Source organism: Rhinatrema bivittatum, chromosome 8 (assembly GCF_901001135.1).
Source record: "Rhinatrema bivittatum chromosome 8, aRhiBiv1.1, whole genome shotgun sequence".
Classification (NCBI taxonomy): Eukaryota; Metazoa; Chordata; class Amphibia; order Gymnophiona; family Rhinatrematidae; genus Rhinatrema; species Rhinatrema bivittatum.
In genome coordinates, this window is record NC_042622.1 from 142,041,322 (window position 1) to 142,064,352 (window position 23,031).

General features: G+C 47.7%; 1 protein-coding gene across 4 annotated transcripts; it reads left to right on the forward strand.

Annotated features, from left to right (window-relative positions):
* Positions 1-2,122: 2,122 nt before the first annotated feature.
* LOC115097686 (UTP--glucose-1-phosphate uridylyltransferase-like) lies at positions 2,123-19,676 on the forward strand. 4 transcript variants are annotated; one of them, XM_029613634.1, is made up of 10 exons: positions 2,123-2,580; positions 3,300-3,400; positions 4,061-4,168; positions 4,725-4,910; positions 7,518-7,651; positions 7,748-8,048; positions 8,783-8,983; positions 9,378-9,620; positions 9,856-9,960; positions 17,752-19,676. In XM_029613634.1, exons 1-10 carry the CDS (start codon positions 2,541-2,543, stop codon positions 17,857-17,859), a joined length of 1,527 nt encoding a protein of 508 aa, XP_029469494.1. In that variant the 5' UTR covers positions 2,123-2,540; the 3' UTR covers positions 17,860-19,676. The 4 variants fall into 4 exon arrangements, with proteins under 4 accessions (XP_029469494.1, XP_029469498.1, XP_029469495.1 ...); XM_029613638.1 differs by lacking the exon at positions 2,123-2,580 and adding an exon at positions 2,646-2,891; XM_029613635.1 differs by lacking the exon at positions 2,123-2,580 and adding an exon at positions 2,646-2,826.
* Positions 19,677-23,031: the final 3,355 nt, after the last annotated feature.

Consider the following 23,031-nt stretch of genomic DNA (forward strand, 5'->3'; position numbering starts at 1 on the left):
GAAGATAACATTTGTGTGGCCCTACCTCCCCCAATTCACGACAATCTCAGGGTTGATTTCCAGTCACCCTCCAGGTATGGAGAGCAGATTTTTAAATCCTTATTCATTTTAACTATTGGGTGTAATTTGAAGATTCTGCTCTTTTGAAATATTTTTTTTTGAAGGGGGGAATAGAACATTTTTTAATTGGATTTTTTATTCATCAGATTTTTAAAATATTTTTTTGGTGTTTGGGAAATTTTCAATATTCTGTTCATTAACTGGTTTGAAATATTCTTTTTATGAATATGACTTTACTATTATGATTAATGTTTTATATTTCTTGATTTTATTTAATGTTTTATGAAGAATGGTAATGTTCCTATTTTCCATTGTTCTGCATAAGGAGACAGGCTTGTTTCTGTTTATACTTTCTGATCTTTTTATTCTGTATTTGGTCAGGGTCTCTCTGTGCTCTGCATTTGTGACTGAGGTGAGGTATTTTGCTAGCATGATTTTTTTCTGTGTAGGGATCTATAGCAGCTTGGTTTCCTAATAGAAGTTTTTATTGGTGTTTTAGGGCCTGGTGTAATATGTGTAGTGTTGCCTTTTCATACATAAGGTTGTTAGGGTTGTTTTGTTATGGGAAGTTTACTATACTGTAATGGTAATTCTGTTTGTTCATGGCTTTCTGAGGGCCAAACTCATACCCAATATACCTTACAAAAGTCTTTTTTGCAGTTTTTTGGTTGGCACCACAGGAGTGTATGTGTAAATATAATGTGCATGTTGTAAGTGATATTTTTGTCTCAGAAGACTGTACTCTTGAATGTTCTTTTTCATGTAAATTTTGTTATGAATACATAATTTGTGTGTATCTGTAAAGAGTGTAGGAGTGTGTGTGTGGGGGGGGGGCATGTGTGCAAGGCTGTAAGGTTTGCCTAGGGTACAGTAATACACTTCCTTATCCATGGGTTCTGGCAGGAGGCTTGTCAGTTTTTTAAAATATAGGGGTAGATTTTATAATATGCGCGCGCGGCGTACATGTGCGCCTGATTTTATAACATGCGCGCGCAGGTCCGCGCATGTTATAAAATCCAGGGTCAGCGCGCTCAAGGGGGTGCAATGGCCACTGTGTTGCAGGCCTCTGGCCCAGCCCCCACCTGCACCCTGCCCTTGGACTTCCCTGCCCCTTTTGTAAAGCCCCGGGACTTACACGCGTCCCAGAGCTTTACGCACGCCGCCGGGCCTTTTTAAAATAGGCCCAGAGCACGTAACCTTTTGAAAATCTGGCCCATAGATTGCAGGACAGAGCTGGGCTTTATTTGATGGGCCCAGGACAGGCACTGAATGAATCGGGGGGCGGGGGGAGCAGCAAAACAAGTAGCATTGGCCCTATGTATTATAGAAATGGAGATGCAGAAGTTACAATATATTGAGATTCTGTCCCTTCCTGAATAAACCAGACCACTGCCATAACCATATAGAATTGGTTGAATGATGCTATCAAATAATTTTAATGGTAGTTTTACTGGGTGGTCACGTTGGGGAAGAGGGAGTTGGAGGAGGGGGAAGGAGGATACTGGGTTGGAAGACTGGGAGAGAGAGGAGGATAGGGGAAGGGTGGGTAAGGAAAAAGAGGGAGGGGGGATGCTGGCCAGGATAGGTGGGAGGGAGGAGGGGAGGGAGAGAAAGGGATACTGGGGAGGAGGGTGAGAGGGATATGCTGGTCAGGAGGAAGGGGGAGGGAGAGGGAGAGAGAGTGGGTAGGAGGAGAAGGGGAAGGGGAGAGAGAAAGACCTATACTAGGTAGGGGGAGAGGGAGAGAAAGAGAGGAGGATAATAAACAGGGAGTGGGTGGAGAGAGGGGGGATGCTGGTCAGAGGAGAGAGAGCATTGTGCTGGCTGGGGTTTGAGAGGAGGTGAGGGAGGGATACTGAGTAGGGGGAGGCAAGAGAGCTGTTGCTGGGCAAAGGGATGGGGAGGCAGGGGAATTCTGCACGGGGATGGGTGGGGTATATATTGTGGGTTTGGAGTTTTATTTACGGGGTGCGGGAGTAATTCAGAATATCTGGCCTGGGTGCTGAGAAATGGAGCCGTTTGGTGACGAAACCTAAACGTGAAGACGACTGGAAGGGGGAAATTTTAACCTGCAGGGGCCAGTGTGTGCTTGGAAAGCTGCCAGATCAGGTCGGGCAGCTCGGGAGAAATCCTTCCCGCGTCACCCCGGCTCTCCTAGGGCAGGGCGAGCTGCGCACCTGTCACATTCTGGCTCAGGACCGTTTCACGTGGGCTGCCAAAATAATATACAACATGATTTCAACCAAAGGGTAGGGCAAAGAAGGGGAAACAGTTACCAAATGGTGAGAAGTAAAGGTCTAGGTTACAGAAAGTACAGCCTCAGGGACCTGGCCAGCCAGACCCTGCAGGCGACGGCTCGGGACGTCCTCGTCTTTCCCTTCCTTCTTTTCCGCCGGTTGGCACCACCCCCCCCTCCCCTCCCGGGCCAGGACTGAAAAGTCCTCCTCCCTCCCAGGGCTGCTGGCGAAGAGGCGTCACGGATGGGAGCGGCACACCTGAGCGAGGCAGCGAGGGCAGGAGGTAAGGGAGAGGGGGTGTGTGTGTGTGTGTGCGGGGGGGGGGGGGGGGTCCATCCATCCAGGGGAGGGCGCTCTTCACAAGCACGGGCTTTTCTCCGATTCTCGGGAGCGCACTTTGCACTCGGAGCCCGTCCCTCAGTAAGGACCCGGACCCGGACCTGTGGTAAGGGCAGCAGAAGCTCTTGGCGGCGGAGGCTGGGTCCGGTGTGCCGAAGCAAAGAGCGAAGACTGTCAATGGAGAGAGCTGGTAAAGGGGACCTGCGACTGTTAGCAGAGGGACCCGAGAGAGACAGCTGGCATACAGACCCAAAAGTCAGTGACAAGACAGCTGGCATAGGGACCCGAGAGTGAGGGTGGGGAGACAGAGGGGGGGGGGGGGGGAGTAGAGTCCCCGCGGGGATGGGGTTCACTGCAAATGGAGGGGGCGCTAGAGAGATTGAGGGGAGCAGATTAAGGAGGGCCGTCTGGGATAGGACTGGGGTTGGGCGTGGGGGGTGCCGCAGAGCTTGCTGAGCCTGCAGGGGATGGGCACTCAGCGGTCACTCTGATCGGTGAGGGGGAATGCAGGAGCTCGGACCAGACCTTGGGTCTCCACCTCTCTGCCTTTGGCTTCCTCTGCAGGTGTCCTGCAAAGAGAGGAGACTCGGGGAGCCCAGGCAGGTGAGGGGCTCCTTTCTCCTCGTGAGTTGTACTTCTCTCTCTCTCTCCCCTGAAACCCAGATTTAGATGAGATGGAAGAAGATAGCAAGGGACCTGCTGAGGAGGAGGTCCCTGAGGGCTTAGAGGAGCTACTCAAGACAGACTTCACGGAGGAAGCACAGGTCTGTCTCTGACAACTCTCTTCCTGTCTGTATGGGATCGTCTCCATTGCCTGCTCGCTCCCTCTCTCCTTCCGTTCTTACTAGGATCATCATTCACTCTCTCCCTTCCTTTAAGATGGGATTTCCCTCTCTTCATGTCTCTACTTGCCAGAGCCAGTGCAAGGGTCTGTAGCACCCTAGGCAGACCGATGTAACACTGCCCACTCTGAGTTGAATATACTCTCTGATAGTGGTATATATATTTAGATATATATATAGAGAGAGAGAGAGAGTTATGGTCTTTCTCTCTCTCCCCCCCCCCCCAAACCTAGCAAGTACTCTATGACTGCTGTCACCCCTTCTTTCACATTTTGAAAATGGCACCCTCACATTCCCTGGCGGTGCCCTGCACACTAACGCCGATCTAGGCGACTGCCTATTCCCGCCTAATGGTTGCACCAGCCCTGCTCCTTGCCTGACACCATCTCTCTTTTCTGCTGCTTTTGGTGCTTTCTTCCTCTCGCCTGTCGTCTGACACTGACCAGGACAGCTGAGACAAGGTTAGAGGACGGTGTGCTGCTGTACCCTCCTCAGGCTCATCCCTTTCCTTATGAGAAACCCCGCCTATCCCCACAAGTCTCTCTGAGCTGTCTCTCTTCATCTACCCCCCATCCTCGCTAGGTTCTGAAACGAGATATGCATGGATTCCTGCGAATGTACCAGCGCTTCCTGCAAGAGAAGCGTCCTTCCATTCAGTGGGAGAAGATCCAGCAACCTCTCCAAGACAGGGTAAGATCTACTGGGGCAGAAAACGTAGGAGTTAGGGGTTGTGTATGGACTACAAACCATCTGCTAGCCCGATATAGGAAAAATGGGCAGAGATCAGGATCATACTGCACTCTGGAGACACCTTGTGCCTCTGCGGAATGTGTTACCCTCTATGGGTCAAACAGAAGAATTTTAGAAAGAGGATTTTGAATATGGCCTTTGAAGACCACACAGGTTCATATCATGCATTAGGTAGCAGAAAATGACAGGAGGAGGGGGGGGGGGGGGGGGGGTGTCACGGAGCAGCTGCTGGTAATAGGACCCTGTACCAGGGTGCAGGACAAATACAAGGGGCAGAGATGTGCGCCTTGTAACCAAACATGATGCTAATGGCCCTGAACATTCACATGTGGTCCATTACTCAAGGGGTTTGGAGCCTTTAGAGAAGCCCACGGCTCTTGGAGAAGCCCATGACTTGGAATCTGTGATTGCAGTGTTGCCGTGGAAGCACACTGAATCCTACCAGTTACCAATGGAAGTTCTTTCATGGCATCTCTTCTTCTCTTCCCCCTTTCAGATCCAGGCCTACAATGCACTGCAGTCTAGGCCTTTGCCTGAGGACATCTCCTCTCTGCTTAACCAGCTGGTGGTGCTGAAGCTGAACGGGGGCCTGGGGACCAGCCTGGGCTGCCAGGGCCCCAAGAGTCTCATCAGCGTCCGCAATGGAAACACCTTCCTGGACTTGACTGTGAAACAGATAGAGGTGAGAAGGCAAATCCCTAGGCTCTGATCCTGGGGCAGGCAGTGAGGCACTGCTTTGCATGAGGGAGCTCCAGCGGGGTCGGGTCTCCAAATGGGTTAGTTTTGCTCATGCAACAATGAAAATGTCCAAAAGATTGTAAGTCATACCACAAGAAATATTGTCTGCAAATAAATAAATATGTGTGTGTGGATCCTAAATCATAAATGAACCATCATAACAAGCACTACTGGCTTTTTACCTTCTTTACTTTATATTTAATCATCGGTCCAATACCAACACTAATCTTTTTTCTTTTTTTTTTTAGTTTTGCAAATAAAAGTGTCTCCACAATAATCATTGTTTACTTATCTTTGTGTAAATTCAAAATCCCTAAAGAATCCCAACATGTGCTTTGAAAGTCAGTTCTGCATCAGGGGTATGGATCCAGATCTTCTTTCACACTATAAAGAGAAAATTAGAAAGTATTGTGCAATTAGTTTATAGCTCAATGAGCAGGCTCCACATAACCATCATAGTAGTGAGCACAGTACTTGGTGCCAAGTTCAACTCTAGCTACCAGCAATGCATAATGCAACCATTTAAACCTACACATAGCTGAACGAATATTGTCAATCACTATTTTTATAGGGTACTGAGGTCAGAAGTAGCTACCGAGAGTATCACTCAGTTTCAGCATTTAACTCATAGGGGGCTACAGTATTCAATTTATAAATCCAGTACTGCTCACGAAATGAGCTACATTCTTCTTCTCTGATGGAAGGTCTGATTTTTTTCAATAAGCCACCATCTGAAACTGAAAAAAATCATGTGAATGTCTGGGACATATTGGTAGAACAACTGTTGTGTTCAATAAGATGAATATTTATCATCCATTTCGTTCATACTATATATAAGAGTTTGCATGGACATTTAATAGCGTAAATTACATTAGTAGAGGTGCAATGAGTAACACTAGAAATTTTAAAGCCACATCCTGGTGCAGGATCCTCACACATATTTGTAGTGACAGTGTTGTTATACATTAAACATCCTCCATGGGATTGAGGTCCACTCTCTCTCACATCTGCATTAGTAATCATTGTAGGCAGCATAGATTGGATAATATCTTTGCTGTTATGTACTCTTGTATATGCGGTGAGAGGGTGTCCATGTGTTCTGGTAAATGTCCCGATGGTTCAGCACTGTATTATAGCAAAAAAAAGGAAACCGCCTATGGAATGTTCAAATCCAGCTCTACCATCAAAAAAGGGCAAATGACTCCCATGTGAAAAACAAAAATATGTATATAAAGATTCATTTAAAGATGCCGCATCAGCAAGCCTGACAACGTGTTCCTACTGAAGGTAGAACCGTCCGGTCTGTTAATCATTTGCGGCTCTTAATAGCAAAAAAGCTTGATAGGATAACAAAATTAATTATTATGAAAGGATTGTAATGTGTCCGTCTGTCCCGAATAGAAACATTTTGCACTCTTAACCCAAGTCTCACCACAGTTCTCCATCAGAGAAGAAAAATGTAGCTTAAGATTGACATTTCATCAGTAATATTGGATTTATAAATTGAATACTGTGGCCTCCTAAGGGTTAAATGCTGAAATCGAGTGGTACTCTCTTATTTAAATTCTCTCTCTCCTTTTTTTTCTTGTGTTTAAACCAAGTAGGTAGCTACTTCTGACATCATTACCCATACCTCTGATGCAGAACTGACTTTTAAAATAAGCATGTTGGGATTCTTTTGGGATTTTGGATTTACACAAAGATAAGTAAACAATGATTATTGTGGAGTCACTTTTATTTGCTAGGCTGGCTCTCCAGGAGCTTTTAATTAAGTTGACTTAGAAAATAGCCACTGCTCTTACTAGCAACAGTAACATGGAATAGACTTAGTTTTTGGGTACTTGCCAGGTTCTTGTGGCCTGGATTGGCCACTGTTGGAGACAGAATGCTGGGCTTGATGGACCCTTGGTCTGACCCAGTATGGCATGTTCTTATGTTCTTATGATTAGTGTTGGTTATTGGACTGAGGAATAACTATAAATCAAGGAAGTTGAAAAGCTGGTAGCGCTATGACATTTCATTTATGATTTAGGATCTATACACACACACAGAAACACATATATAAATATATATATATATGTATATATTTTTATGTACAGACATTACTTCTTGTTAGTTTTACATATACCATGGTAATAATGAACCTCACTCATGAATCAGAGTGCAATACATTGGGTATGATCGCAGTCTCTCAAATTTACTGCTAGTGCTTGACTCAATACTTGCAATTCTCAAAGAAAAGCAAGCCCTGCTTTGCATAAGGGGAGAAAGTAGAGCATCGAGAAGAAACATGCTATGTTTCGCATGAAGGGGTATCCCTTTCCAGGGGCTCATATACCGGGACGTAAGGGGAGGAGGTCTGTAATAAGGCAGCAAGGAAAGAGACACCCAGCTTTGTATGAAGCTATGTCCTGGGATCCTCTGGATGTTGGAGCAGTAACTCCTGTGATTTCAAGGAGTGGGGAGAGATCTCGGAGCACCATCCCCTGGGATTGGAGAAGGGGGGTCACACTCAATCACCATTTCTCCTGTCCCGTCCCCCCCCCACCAGCACCTGAACCAACAGTATGATTGCGATGTGCCGCTGCTGCTCATGAACTCTTTTTACACTGATGAAGACACTCAGTATATTTGCAAGAAGTACAGCCATCGGCGGGTGCGGATCCAGACCTTCACCCAGAGCCGGTGAGCCCTAGGGAGGGTGAGGGGGTCGTTAAAAAACAACAACTTAGATGTTATCTATAAAGCATGAGGTCCAACACCATCTTTTGCTCTGTGCAGGTTCCCACGGATAAATAGTGAGTCCCGGCTGCCGCTGGCACGCTCCCTCTCCATAGACAGTGGTAATGCAAAGGCCTGGTACCCGCCAGGGCACGGCGACGTCTATGCCAGCCTGTACCGCTCAGGCCTGCTGCAGCAATTCCTGAGCCAGGGCAAGCACTTTATCTTCATCTCCAACATCGACAACCTGGGGGCCACCGTGGACCTGCACATCCTGGGGCACCTGGTGAGAAGCACCGCAGAGGGCCAGCCCTGCGAGTTCCTCATGGAAGTGACCGACAAGACGCAGGCAGATGTCAAGGTGAGGCTGGTGGGGGGGGGGGGGGGGAGAGAGGGAAAAAGACACTGTCAACGCCCTCAGGGCTCTAAAGGTGATGTAATTGCAAAGGATCAGGCACACCAGGCATTATTCGCCTCAACGCAAAATGGGAGGAAGCCACTTAAGCCATGCACAAGAGATCCCCATCAGCCCCTTTGCTCCCATGCTTTAGAAACATTGAAAATTATTTTGCAGGGGTAGGGCTATCACCAAAGGAATCATGCAGCCAAATATGTTCAAGCATCCAGCCTGAAAGTGCAGTTTTTGTTCAGTTTTAGTTTATTTCATCCTTAATAACCTGCAAATCGAACAAAAAAGGTCAATACGGCTAGAAGAAGAGTGCCAACATGTCTGCCTTTCACATAAGTGTTGGCATGTGCAATCTTTTTTTTTCCCATGGGGTGTTTTTTTCTTTCCTGAAGTGGCAGGAGAAGTGAAATCATTGTACATAGCAAACCCCCAGGCCCCACCACCTTTACTTTCCTCAGCATACAAGTTGTGATCTGTCAGCAATTACTGAGCCACCTCCTTTAGACTACAACTCCCAGAATACCTTGATGCAAAACATGCCATTCCTTCCACACACCCCAGCACTTCCATTTCCTTCCCCACCCCCTACTCCTCATGGCCAGCTGGGCACTGGACTATCTGTTTCTAATGAAGCAGGGAATGTGTGCAAAGCTCAGGACTGCATGTCTTTATCCTTGTCCTCACAGGGCGGGACCCTGATCCAATATGAGGGGAGCTTGAGGCTCCTGGAGATTGCTCAGGTGCCAGCAGAGCACATAGATGAGTTCACGTCTGTTTCCAAGTTCAAAATCTTCAACACCAACAATTTGTGGGTGTCCCTAGAGGCCATCAAAAGGCTGCAGAGCAAGGGGGAAGACATGGACTTGGAGATCATTGCCAACCAAAAGGTGAGTGGGGGTGGTGGTGGTATACAATATGAATGTGGAGACCACGGCCAACCCGAAGGTGAGAGCATATGGGGATCATATGGAAAGGAGATCTTGCTTGATTTCCCCAGCTTTGTCAACTCAAAGATGAAAAAAGGGGAAATGATACAGTTGTGGAGATTACTGTTAAATCAAAGGCAAGGGGGAGGAAATGGTAGAGATGTGGAGACCATGGTCAACCTAAAAGGTGAGCGGAGGGGGGAATGTGCATGTTAGAGAACTCAGTCAGCCCAAAGGTGAGAGCTGAGGGGAACGGTACGGATAAGGAGATCATGGTCAGAGTTCAGCAACTCCCTCCTCTCCCTCCCCACTTCATTAATGAACAATTCCTTTTGTTAACCATTGCTTTCCTCAGACACTTGATGGGGGCCTGAACATCCTGCAGCTGGAGACAGCCGTGGGAGCTGCCATCAAGAACTTCCAGAATGTGCTAGGTGTCAATGTGCCTCGCAGACGCTTCCTGCCTGTCAAGACAACCTCCGACCTCCTGCTGGTGATGAGCAACTTGTACAGCCTGCGGGACGGCTGCCTGGTCATGAACAAGTGCCGGGAGTTCCAGACAGTCCCTCTCATAAAACTGGGCGACGGTTTCACCAAGGTGTGCCAGTGCTAGGCTAGCTCTGCTTCTCTGACTGCTTTACACACTTCCTGTTCCATTCTAAGATGGTTATGCAATTGTCTTGTCCATACCCTGGTGGTGAGGGAAAAAAACCAAGGGCATAGACTCATCTATGCACGGGTCAAGACTCCTATACAACCTTTCGACTTACATTAACAGGGATGACAGGGTGCCTGGCTAAAGTAGTCACTATAGCTGTCTATCTGTCCTGCAGGTGCAGGACTTCCTTCACCGCTTCCAAGGCATCCCCAACCTGCTGGAACTGGACCATCTGACTGTGTCCGGTGACGTGATCTTTGGGAAAAACGTCACCCTGAAGGTGAGCGGTCTGAGGCACCCTTGCTTCTGGAACTGAAAAGTGGTGAATTCTGGGAAAGGATCTGAAGCTCACTGATTGGCATGGAGGATTTGGGAAGGAAGGGGGTGAGGGCTGAGCAGAGTGGCAGGGAAAGTTTAGGAAGTGATGGAAATGTCAAACTGGGGAGAAATTTAGGGTTAGATTTTAAAAGGAGTATGTTGAACCATCGAATTACATGCGGTTCCCGGTGTGCGCACATGGACGTGCCAATTTTAAAATCCGAATAGGCGCCAAAACAGTGAGCATAACACAATCTGGTAAAACACATTTTTGGATACCAGCATCTTTATCCTGACTCATATGATAGCTTTAATAGTCAGTACAGCATCATACCTTCTGGGGTAACCAATGATTACAACCTTGTCTGACATCCACAGCCGTGGAGTCAGATTTCCAGTAGCCATTTAGGCATCAAAATAGCCTATATTAGGCACTATATGAGGTTTCCCCAGTTGTCACTATACAATCTTCAGCCATATTTGGGCTAGACTTTGCATATATGTTGATATTTTATAAGTGTCTAGTATCATTGGATTTATATTTCTGTGAATTTTAAAATCCGTGCATGCATTTGCGGGCAGTGCACTCAGGGGAGGTTAGTTTACCATTAACACACGCGTGGACGCAACCTGGGCTTCTCCTAGTTCCCTCCCAGTCCGCTCCAATTAAGGAGCGGACTGGGAGGGAACTTTCCTACCCCCTACCTATACTTCCTCCCTCTTCCCCTCTTCTCCCCACCCCCTAAATCCACTCCACTGTTTACCCTTTTCCACTGAGAAAATTGACCATTTAATTCTACTCTCTGTTTCCTGTCTTTTAACCAGTTTGTAATCCATGAAAGGACATCGCCTCCTAACCCATAACATTTTTTAGTTTTTTTTAGAAGCCTTCTGAAAATCCAAATACACTACATCTACTGGTTCACCTTTATCCACATGTTTATTAACCCCTTCAAAAAAATGAAAATTTGTTAGGCAAGACAACCCTTGGGTAAATCCATGTTGACTGTGTTCCATTAAATCATGTCTTTCTATATGCTCTACGATTTTGATCTTAAGAATAGTTTCCACTATTTTTCCCAGCACTGAAGTCAGGCTCACTGGTCTATAGTTTCCCGGATCGCCCCTGGAGCCCTTTTTAAATATTGGAGTTACATTGGCCAGCCTCCAGTCTTCAGCTACAATGGATAATTAAATGATAGGTCCCAAATTTTTAACTAATAGATCAGAAATTTCATTTTTAAGTCCCTTCAGTACCCTAGGATGCATACCATCTGGTCCAGGTGATTTGCTACTCTTTGTTTGTCAATCTGGCCTACTACATCTTCCAGGTTCACAGTGATTGGTTCAGTTCGTCTGACTCATCACCCTTGAAACCATGTCCGGAACCAGTATCTCCCCAACATCCTCATTAGTAAACACAGAAGCAAAGAATTCATTTAGTCTTTCTGCAATGGCCTTATCTTCCCTAAGAGCCCCTTTAACCCCTTGGTCATCTAATGGTCCAACCGACTCCCTCACAGGTTTCTTGCTTCGGATAGATTTTAAAAAGGTTTTCTTATGAGTTTTTGCCTCTATGGCCAACTTCATTTCAAATTCTCTCTAGCCTGTCTTATCAATGTTTAGACTTAACTTGACAATGCTTATGCTTTATCCTGTTTACTTCAGATGGATCCTTCTTCCAATTTTTAAAGGATTTTTTTTGGCTGAAATAGCCTCTTTCACCTCACCTTTTAACCATGACGCTAATTGTTTCCCTTCCTTCCACCTTTCTTAATGCATGGAATACATATGGACTGTGCCTCTAGGATTGTAATTTTAAACAAAATCCATGCCTGTTTAACACTTTTAACCTTTGCAGCTGCACCTTTCAGTTTTTTTTCTATTTTCCTCATTTTATCAAAGTTTCCCTTTTGAAAATTTAGTGTTAGAGCTGTAGATTTACTTATTGTCTCCCTTCCAGTTATTAGTTTAAATTTGATCATGTTATGATCACTGTTGCCAAGTGGCCCCACCAGTTACCTCTCTCACTGAATCCTGCGTTCCACTAAGAATTAAATCTAAAATAGCTCCCTCTCTTGTTTGTTCCTGAACCAATTGCTCCATGAAGCAGTCATTTATTACATCCAGGAACTTTGTCTCTAGCAAGTCCTGATATTACATTTACCCAGTCAATATTGAGGTAATTGAAATCTCCCATTATTATTACACTTCCAAATTGGTTAGCTTCCCTGATTTCTCTTAGCATTTCATCATCTGTCTGACCATTTTGTCCAGGTGAACGATAGTATACTCCTATCACTAATCTCTTACCCAACACACATGGATTTCTACCCATATAGATTCTACTGAGCATTTAGTCCCTTGTATGATCTTTATCCTGTTGGGACTCTATACCCTCCGGGACATAAAGTGCCACAACCCCCACCAAGTTGATCCTCCCTATCATTGTGAGATAATTTGCCCCCTGATATAGCACTGTCCCATTGGTTATCCTCCTTCCACCAGGTCTCTGTGATGCTAATTATGTCTATCTCATCATTTACTGCTGTACACCCTAACGCTCCCATCTTACTTCTTAGACTTCTGGCATTGGCATACAGACATTTCAAAGTGTGTTTTTTGTTTGTATTAACAACCTGCTTTTCAGTTCTTAGGGATAATTTGGAAATCTTTAGCCCAGGTGATTTTTTACATATAGGCACATGGACTACGTTTGCTTTTATTGGAACCTCTCTGTTGGGATGCCCTAACTCTCCTGTTTCATTAGTATCTTTCAAGGATACATTTCTCCGAACCATGCTCTGCTGAGAGACTGTCGGCTTTCCCCTTTGTTCTAGTTTAAAAGCTGCTCTATCTCCTTTTTAAAAGTTAGTGCCAGCAGCTTGGTTCCACTCTGGTTAAGGTGGAGCCCATCCTTTCGGAAAAGTCTCCCCCTTCCCCAAATGTTTCCCCAGTTCCTTACAAAACTGAATCCCTCTTCCCTGCACCATCGTCTCAACCACGCATTGAAACTCTGGAGCTCTGCCTGCCTCTGGGGACCTGCGCGTGGAACAGGGAGCATTTCAGAGAATGCCACCTTGGAGGTTCTGGATTTCAGCTTTCTACCTAAGAGCCTAAATTTGGCTTCCAGAACCTCCCTCCCACATTTTCCTATGTTGTTGGAGCCCACATGTACCATGACAGCCGGCTCCTCCCCAACACTGTCTATAATCCTATCTAGGTGACGCGTGAGGTCTGCCACCTTCGCACCAGGCAGGCAAGTTACCAGTCGGTCCTCACGTCCACCAGCCACCCCTGCTATCTACATTTGCTAATAATTGAATCACCAACTATGATGGCCGGCCTAACCCTTCCCCTCCTGGGCAGTAGTCCTGGGAGACTTTTCCTTAGTGCGAGAGGACAATGCATTACCTGGAGAGCAGGTCCTTGCTACAGGATCGCTTCTGCTACATCAGGATGATGTTCTCCTACTGGGAATAACCAAGTCCTAGTAAAATCAGAGGAAGATAAATCTCCCCGAACCTCCAAACAGCGCTGGCACAATTTAGAGGGCACACCAGGCTGAGAATGCCCAAATATGACAGGGCAGCGCATAGGGAAAGACACTTAGGGGCAGATTTTCAAAGGGTTATGCGTGTAAGATACGCGCGTAACCCCCAAAAAGCTGCCCCTTCCACCCCCTGCATGCGCCGAGCCTATCTTGCATAGGCTCGGCAGCGCGCACAAGCCCCAGGATGCGCTTAAGTCCCGGGGCTTTCCTGGGGGGGGGGGGGGGGGGGCGTGTCACGGTCGGCGTGTCATTGGGGTGTTCCGGGGGCGGGGCCACGGGCCCAGCCCAGGGGCGTTCTGGGGGCGTGGCCACGGCTTCTGGACCAGCCCCCGGAGCGGAACATGGCGCGCCGGCAGCTGGCCAGTGTGCGCAAGTTACGCCTGCCTCGGGCAGGCGTAACTTCTTAAATAAAGGTAGGGGGGGAATTAGTTAGGGCTGGGGGGTGGGTTAGATAGGGGAAGGGAGGGGAAGGTGGGGGGGGGGCGTAAGGAAAGTTCCCTCCGAGGCCGCTCCGATTTCGGAGCGGCCTCGGAGGGAACGGAGGATGGCTGTGCAGCTCGGCGCACGCAGGCTGCCGATTTTGCGCAACCTTGCGCACGCCGACCCTGTATTTTATAACATGCGTGCGGCAGCGCGCGCATGTTATAAAATCGGGGGTAGATTTGTTCACGCTGGGTTGCGCGAACAAATCTACTCCCGCGCACATCTTTTAAAATCTACCCCTTAGGTTTTTTTAGCTATAGGCGTCATTAGTCCGTCAGTACACTTTTTAAAATGTATTTATGCATCCAAAATTTTAAGTGTCCAAAATTTAGATGTCCCAATACTAGGCGCTGCAAAGTTAGGTGTCCCAAACTTGAGCGCACAACATGCCCAATTAGTGTGCACAGGTAAGCACACGTCTAATCCGGATGCCGCAAAAACCTGGACGCCCAAACCGATGCCCAGCTAAGCATCCAAAAACCGGGCACACATCCTGGATGCACAGCCAGACGCACTGACTGAACTAACAACCTGAATAGGGCAGCTTAATTCGCAGGCAAAAGCGCTCACAATCACCCCTGCGGCCTACCACAAGGTGCACAGTGAAAAAGCCTCAGAGCAGGGCCTAACTGCTAGAGACTGCTCCACCCTCTAGGCTTGCCATGTCCCTTACCTCCCTCAGGGCGAGACAAATGTCAGACATGGCACACTGAGCACGGAGCCAGGCTAGGAGGAAGCCCTACACAAAAACCCCCATCCTTCTTTATCTCTGTATTTCTTCTACCTTTATTTTTTTTAAACCTTACCTGAGCTCAGCCCTTCCTGGCTGAGTACAGAGACAGTCTCCAGCTGCAGGGGGAGAGGGCATATGCCGGCACCACTGCGCTCGACTTCCCGCACCTGCTGCCTTTCAGCTGTTTAAACAGCTAAATTCATGCTGGCTGAAGAACCAAGACACTCATCTGAGGGACCACGGAAATCACCTCAGAAATTCTCAACTGGGGGAGGGACGATTTGGTATCACCACAGGAGAGTGGGGCAAATTAATTTCTCCTTTTATTTCTCCTTCTAAATCTGAAGCAGTCCCCATAGGGAGATGCACGTTCCACCATCTGCTTGAGATGGAGAATACTGACAGGCTGATGTCACTGCAGGAGTATATATACTGTGATGTCAGCTTTGCTCCGTCTCCATCTGCTGGTGCATAACCCCACTGGTTCTGAATTCACCTGTCTGGGTGCTAGGAAACCTTCGATTCCTGAGTTTCATCTTCCACTTGCTCGGGTAGGATGGAGCAAGGAAAAGTTGCAGGAGCAGTTCACAAACTTTCAAGACAGGAGGCAAATCATGGTCATCGTGCAACAGTGACACCTAGTGGCTGATTGATGCAAGTGACACCTAGTGGCTGAATTGATGCAGGGGCCCCAGGACCATCACTGCCATTGTAGGACAACACAGGGGAATATTACAATACAGGCCTATCCTGTAAAGTGCGGCCGCGTTTACCCTGCTCCTAAGCCGCTTCTAACTCACGTTCCGGCCGCGTTAGCCCTTCCTGCGATCCCCGAATCCCCTTTAACCTACTCCTACCGCGTCCTAAATTCCCCGGGTAACCCCTTCCGCCCGCGGCATGTATATTGCATTGCAAACGAGCGAATTAGCTCGATATTGCATGCAAACGAAGCCAATTAGCTTATTCCCCTAGCATCCCGTACCCGCAGCCCCGACTAACGCTACCTTTCCCTGCCGTTTTGTCGCGCGTTTAACCTGCAAAACTTACCGCCTACCTGAACCCGGCGGTAGAGAGGCATGGGTTAAGGGTAGGTGGCAAGCTTTCCCCCAGCCCCGCTCACCTGCCCCGGGCCGCGATCATGGGTGCCGGTCTCCGTGGCAGCCCCAGTCCTCTCCCCTGCTTCCCGAAGCCCCCGAAGTTCCTCTCCCCCTCCTCCTTCGGGAGGAGGGGAGAGGACTGGGGCGGCCACGGAGACCGCTTTCCCCCGTGCAAGTAAGTTGTTTCGCCGCTTGTCTCTCTCCTCCCCCCTCCCGGAGGGCGGGGGGAGAAGAGGACAAGCGGCGAAACTGAGCAGCGAAGCCCGAACCCGACCCGGCGAATCCGGACCCCCAACCCCCAACCCGACCCGACCTGACCGCTGTCAGTCTGTTCTCCCTCCTCCCGGAGCAAGGCTGCTTTTCGCGCCCTGCTCCGGGAGGGAGGAGAAGAGATGACAGCGGCCCAAACTAAAAAAAAAACAAAAGCTTGTCTCTTCTCCCCCCCTCCCGGAGGGAGGGGGGGAGAAGAGACAAGCGGCCGAAACTGAAAGACGAAAACTGAGCGGTGAAGCTAAAAAAAAAAAGAAAAGCAATTTTTTTTTTTTCAAAATTGACAATTTTGGGTTTTTTTCCAAAAGCGACTTACTTTGGGATCTGTCAAGATCCCAAAAGTAAGTCGCTTTCACAGACGCCTGCACAACTTACTTTTTTGCAGCCATCATCAGTGACACGATCTGCCTCCCGTAGCTCCTCCCGAAGACAAAGATGGCCGCCCTGCATGGGGAAAGCGCGGCAATTGGCGCTCAAGACGTGACGTCACGATGTCACGTCTTGAGCGGCCAATTGCGCGCTTTCCCATGCAGGCGGCCATCTTTGTCTTCGGGAGGAGCTACGGGAGGCAGATCGTGTTCCTGCTCAGGGCTGCTGGCTACAAAACAGTAAGTTTTGCCGCTGAAAAGTTTTTTGCCGCTGTCCGGGCTGGGGGAAGCTTCGCCGTTGTCAGTGTCCCCCCTCCTCTCGGAGCAGGGCGGAAAATCCGCCCTGCTCCGGGAGGAGGTGGGAACACTGACAAGTCGTTTCGTTCGCCGCTGTCTCTCGCCGTTGCTTTGTCGCGTGTCAGTGTCCCCCCTCCTCACAGAGCAAGGCGGCTTTTCGCGCCCTGCTCCGAGAGGAGGGGGGACACTGACAAGTCGTTTCGCCCGTTGCTTTCTGCGCTGTCGCCGCCGTTGCTTCCTGGTATCTGTCATTTCAAATGACATTTGAAATGACAGATACCAGGTGGCGTGAAGCCTTAGGCCCGCGCACCCAGGATACCTGTAATAGGAGCGCTCTATCCAGTATCCTGGGTTGCGCGGACCTAAGGCTTTTCGGACGCGGCTTACATTTACATACAATTAGGCTTCAGGATCGAGCGGTAGGTGAGCTGCACTGTGCGGGCGGTAACCGCGGGTGCCGTAGCAACTAACGCAGCTCTTCCTATACCGCTCGGTACGGGGATAGGCCTGACAGAGAGTAAAATCCCTGGATACATTTCAGAATCGGGCATAAGATGGCTCTAAATTCTTCTCTGTAATGGGCCAAACATGGCTTGGCCTAATAAAGGGTGAAGGCAAATAGTTAATAAGCAGCAGGGTTCCCTTTGGGGCAGCCATTGCTTCCTTCTTTGCTCATAGTCTCCTAGCGGCCTATCTACCCTTTGCCTGGCCACACTAGTTGGTCAAGGACCTGCAAACTAACATTGGATCTGTGATTTTCTTCAGGACAGACTGGCCCATTTCCTGCCTGGACTTGTAGTGCTTGCTTTCCTTAGGCCCAATTAGAACTGCAAGACCCAGCATGCAATAGAGATGAAGGATAAAATCAGGCCTAGCTCAGCCCATCCATTATATGCCATGGAGCCGTTTAGTGATCTTGACCTAATATGGCTTTAAAATGTTCTTCTTACAGGGCACAGTCATCGTCATTGCTAACTGTGGAGAGTGCATCAACATTCCTACTGGCTCGGTGCTGGAGAACAAAATCGTGTCAGGCAATTTACGGATCCACAATCACTGACAAACGTGGCATGGGGGGACCAGTGCACAGCATGCTGCAAAAGGAAGGATACGGGAAGCGTTTGCTGTCTACGCTGCCTCCCTTCGCCTCCGCTGAACAGATCAAGAGTTGGAGCACATGAATAAACGTTGTGTGAGAAATGGCAGCAAGGCAAAAACTGCCAGGGCAGGAAAACCCCAGATAAATCGCAGAAAGTATATGGATGAAATACCAGTGAAGTCTTCCCTTTTAAGTCTGAAAGGGAATTGTGAATCTAGGGCAGTCCGGGGGAGGGGTGCCGCTGTGATCCTTGTCAGGGCACCATTCCTGCCTTACACTGATGCACAGAGGGCTGAAGACTAGACTTCAGGAACAGGTATAGCTTTTTATTCCCTCCCCTCACCAAAGAAAAGTAAAATTAGAAGAAGAGTAAAAGAAAAGAGAATTAGGAGTAAGAGCTGAAAACTGGCTTTCAGTTCACTGCTATTTGTGAACTGAGCTTCCATGGTAGGTAATGGTGAGAAAACATTTTCCTCCTTCATACGGAATATGGTGAATTTTTCTCCTTTTTTTTGGAGAGTTACTGTGCCTACAGAAAGACAAATGGACGTCAGTTCCTTTTACGTTTATTTTTTTTTCCAACATTCCATATTTTGGAAAGCATAAAAATCGGCATGCTTGGTTCTTACTTGGGCAACGCGGCCCTCTCTCTGCCAATCAAACTCTGCCTGACTTTAAGGAACCATGGAAACAAAAACCCCTTCTTGAAGAGAGGATTTTGGAGGGAGGGGGAGGGTTTGTGAAGCGGAAGTGTCAAACCTGCAGATATGTCAACATTTTCTGGTCATATCCTGCCTGAACTGACAACCTGGGCCCCCAGCACACAGAAAGGTGAAATGTAACGAACTGAATATTTTATAGAGATTTTGCTATAAATTCTCTAATCCACAAAATCAGCTGTACGGAGATGTAGTTTGTATGCGTATATATTTGTAACGTAAAAGGAAGGGACCAACTCTGATCTTCAAGAGCCAGTAAGGGGCCTGGTTTTCAGGATATTCATAATGAATATGCATGCAATATTCGCATACAATTGAGGCAGTGCATACAAATATGCATATGCATTTTGGATATCTTGAAAATCCATTTATGGTTCTTGAGGCCTGGAGCTGGCCACCTCTGTTGTATAAAGTCCATGTCACATCTTAGTTATGATCACATATGAATACTTAACCTTGAGTGCTGTATTTTGGGGATGGATAAAGGCCCATGATGATTGTTATTCTTAGAAAAATTGGAAATTCAGATTCATAGATCAGAGCTTCCCAAACCTGTTCCGGTGACACCCTGCAGTCAGTCAGCTTTTCAGGATATCCACAATGAATATACATGAGATAAATGTGCATACAGTGGAACCCCAGCATATGAAAACCTAGTTAGCTATGGAGTCAACATTACAGGGATGGGAAGCTCTGTCCTAGCTGGAATGGGATTTATTTTATTTATTTATTTAAAATCTTTTCTATACCGTCGCTAAGTAATATACCATCGCAGCTGTTTACATGTAAGCACATAAATTAATGTAGGTGGATGTGTACTACGGTATAGTACATTCTAACAGGTGCCACCAAAGGTTCAGTTACAATAAATCGTTAGACAATCAATTGTTTAGTGAAGTAGGTCATGACCAAGTGCACCTGTAAGGTATGGTTCACGGGTAAAAATCATATTTATAGTGTTTACAATTACGTTTATTGTGAGATAGAGTTCATAGATTATTAAAATGCACATTCTTAGAATAGTGTTGTGTGCTGGTGCTCTTCTGCCTATTCCTGTATATTTTCATTCTCCAGTCTCTTTATAAAATGCTTGTTTAAAAAGCCATGTTTTTAAAACTTTCTTAAAGGTTTTGAGATCTCTTTGCAATCTGATCTCTAGAGGCATTGTGTTCCAAAGTGTGGGGCCTGCTAAAGATAAGGCCCTTTCTCTCACTTGGGTTAGTCTTGCTGTCTTTTCTGAAGGAATGGTTAAGAGTGCTTTATTTGCCGATCGAAGGTTTCTGTGTGGGACATGTACCCGTAATGCTGTGTTTAGCCAGTCCGATTTCTCATCATAGGGATGTGAATTGTTTTTGAACGATTAAAATTATCGTCAGATAATTTTAAAATCGTCCTAAATCGTCAGAGTGCACGATACAATACAAATGCCCCCGATTTATCGTCATAAATCGTCCTAAAATCGTTAAATAGGGCATGGGAATTATTTGGGGGAGGGCGGGAAAACCGGCACACCAAAACAACCCCTAAACCCACCCCGACCCTTTAAAACCAATTCCTTACCCTCCCGAACCCCCCCAAAATGTTAAATTACCTGGTGGTCCAATGGGGGGGGGTCCCGGCGCGATCTCCCGCTCTCGGGCCATTGGCGCCATTTTGGCTGCCACTAATTAAAATGGCGCCGATGGCCCGATAAAAAAACAACCCACCCGACCCTTTAAATCGACCCTCCCCCACCCTCCCGACCCCCCCAAAACCTTTTAACATTACCTGGTGGTCCAGGGGGGGCCTCGGGGGACGATTTCCCGTTCCCAGGCATCAGCTGTGCTAAAAAAAATGGCGCCGATGCCCCTTTGCCCTTACCATGTGACAGGGTATCCGTGCCATTGGCCGGCCCCTGTCACATGGCAGGAGCACTGGATGGCCGGCGCCATCTTTAAAGATGGCACCGGCCATCCTTACTCATCAGCCCCTATTATAGAGTATACTCTATAATAGGGGCTGATGAACCTTACTCATCAGCCCCTATTATAGAGTACATATAGAGTACATCTCTAGTACATAAGGCTTTGTATTTAATTCTGTGTTCAATAGGCAGCCAATGTAATTCTGCCAGGGTTTCGGTTATATGGTCCATCCTCCTTTTTCCGGTTAGTATTCTAGCTGCTGTGTTTTGAAGTATTTGAAGTGGCCTTAATGTTGAATTCGGGAGTCCTAGTAAAAGGGCATTACAGTAGTCCGTGCTGGAGAACCCTAGTGCTTGAAGTACTGTTCTGAAATCAGGCCCAGCCCAGCTTGTTCCTGAGAGCCTGAAGGCAAGCTGCTGACTTCATCAGTTCAAGCTGGGAGGGGGGGGAGGGAGAACCCAGAAAGTTCTGTCCCTGGAGCTCTGCCCTGCCTCTGCCCCTACCTGCTGACAGGCATAAAAAGGAGGGCAAGAACGATGAGAACACAAAGGCTGGGGCTCAGCGGTCAGCTGTAGATCATCAGGGACAGGGTGATCCAGTCCTGGGTTTTTGCCTTTCATTGAATCAGTGGTGATTGTAGTTCTCTCAATATGCAGTGGGACCCAGAGCCTGACTTGACTCAGCCCCCCCTACTCCCTAACTGAAGGAAGCAATAATGCCCCCTATCATGCCACGCCTCCGCAAGAAGGCAATGGGACTCACCAGCACCAGCACTGACTCAAGCCCAGGCAATCTGGTCCAATAAACTGAGAGCTTTCCCCTCCTGCCAATGTATTTCTTCCTGCTCTCCCCACACCATGTCAATTTCTCTCCTGATTCTCTTTCAAATGGAGTAACTACCTCCCCCATCCATAAGTGGTGTCCCCCCCCCCTCGACTTTCCCTTCCCACTATCTCCATTAAAATGACAACAACTGGGGGTTTTGCCAAATGAATGTCTTCTCAGCGACTCTCCGCTTAGGCTGTGCCGGAAGCCTCCACCCCAGGGCAGCTCATTTTGCTCTGGGGCAGCGCCACCGCCTCCACGCCTTCCTCCGGGATTCTCTCCTCCTTCCTTCCATCTTTCAGACTGGCCAGAAATCGGATGGCCAGTTCATCCCACTCCTCAGGCAGAAGCAGACGCAGGAACCCAGCAATGATGACCCCCCTGTGGCTGCCGGCCGGACACCGCTGAACACTGGTTGCGGTTTCCCCCATTGGTGTGGACTCCAAGCGCTGGAGAGAGGGCGAGGCGGTTAGACCTGTATTTCATAGGGCATCTGGTGCAGGACTTCCCCACCCCCCACCCCAGCCACCACCATTTTGGCAGCCTTTCATGGCAGATAAAGATCAACATGGTCCATCCAGTCTGCCCAGCTGTAGCACTAGGGGTCATGAATTGAGATACCAAGAGGCGAGATTGAGGAACAACATAGTAAATATTTCTTCACAGCAAGGGTGGCGGATGCAGGGAATGCCCTCCTGGAAGAAGTGGTGAAGACAAGAGCGGTAATGAAATTCAAACGGAGTAAATACAGGGGATCCCTAGTGGCTAAAGGAGGGACATGGAGACGTGGGGTATCCTATGGTAACTTTAGGTATAACATTTCTGCATAGGGATAACTTGCATGGAGAGGCAGCAGGGGCAGCTCAAGGCAATCTGCTGCCCGAGGCAAGGGATGAGATGATTCCCCTTCTGCCCTCCAGAAGCTGTGGTGCAAGTCAAACCAGTGTCGCTTTGGTCTGACCCTTTTGGTGATGTGAAATGCTGAGGAAGAGGAGGAGGCAGGGGTCAGGAGTGGCAGATGGAGTGTCAGAGATAATATTTCTAGGAAGCTGCCAACCATGCCACGCTCCCAGGAACCCGTTCACCTGTCTCCTACTCTCTCCCAGTATATGCGCCCTGAGGAAGTGAGAGATGGGTGAATGGTGGGGGTCTGTGTGTGGCACAGTCTCTCAGGGCCAGTACAAGGATATTAGGTGCCCTAGCCAAACCTTACAGCTTTGTTCCCTCCTCCCCACAGCCCTTCCCACACACAATTAAAGATTATCCAGTAATAATAACAGAGTTTATATGAAAAAGGACATTCAAAGTACAGTTTTCTGAGGTAAAAATATCACAAGTACCGTATATTATATTTACATTCATTGCTGTGGTGCCAACCAGAAAACCCTGCAATGGAATTATATGGTATTAAGCCTACTGTAACATGTGTTGGGTGTGGGCTTGGTTTTCAGAAAGCCATGAGTAAACTAAATTAAAATTACAGTATTGTGAACCTCCCATACCAAACAGCACTAACTGCCAATCTTCAAATAGTAACAACCCTACCTGTGAAAAGGCAACACTGCAAATATTACACCAAGCCCTATAACACCAATCCACTTGCTATTACTAGGAAAACAGAAAAAGCCAAACTGCTATTTATTTATTTAAAATATTTTATATACCATTTTTTATACTAAATGTAA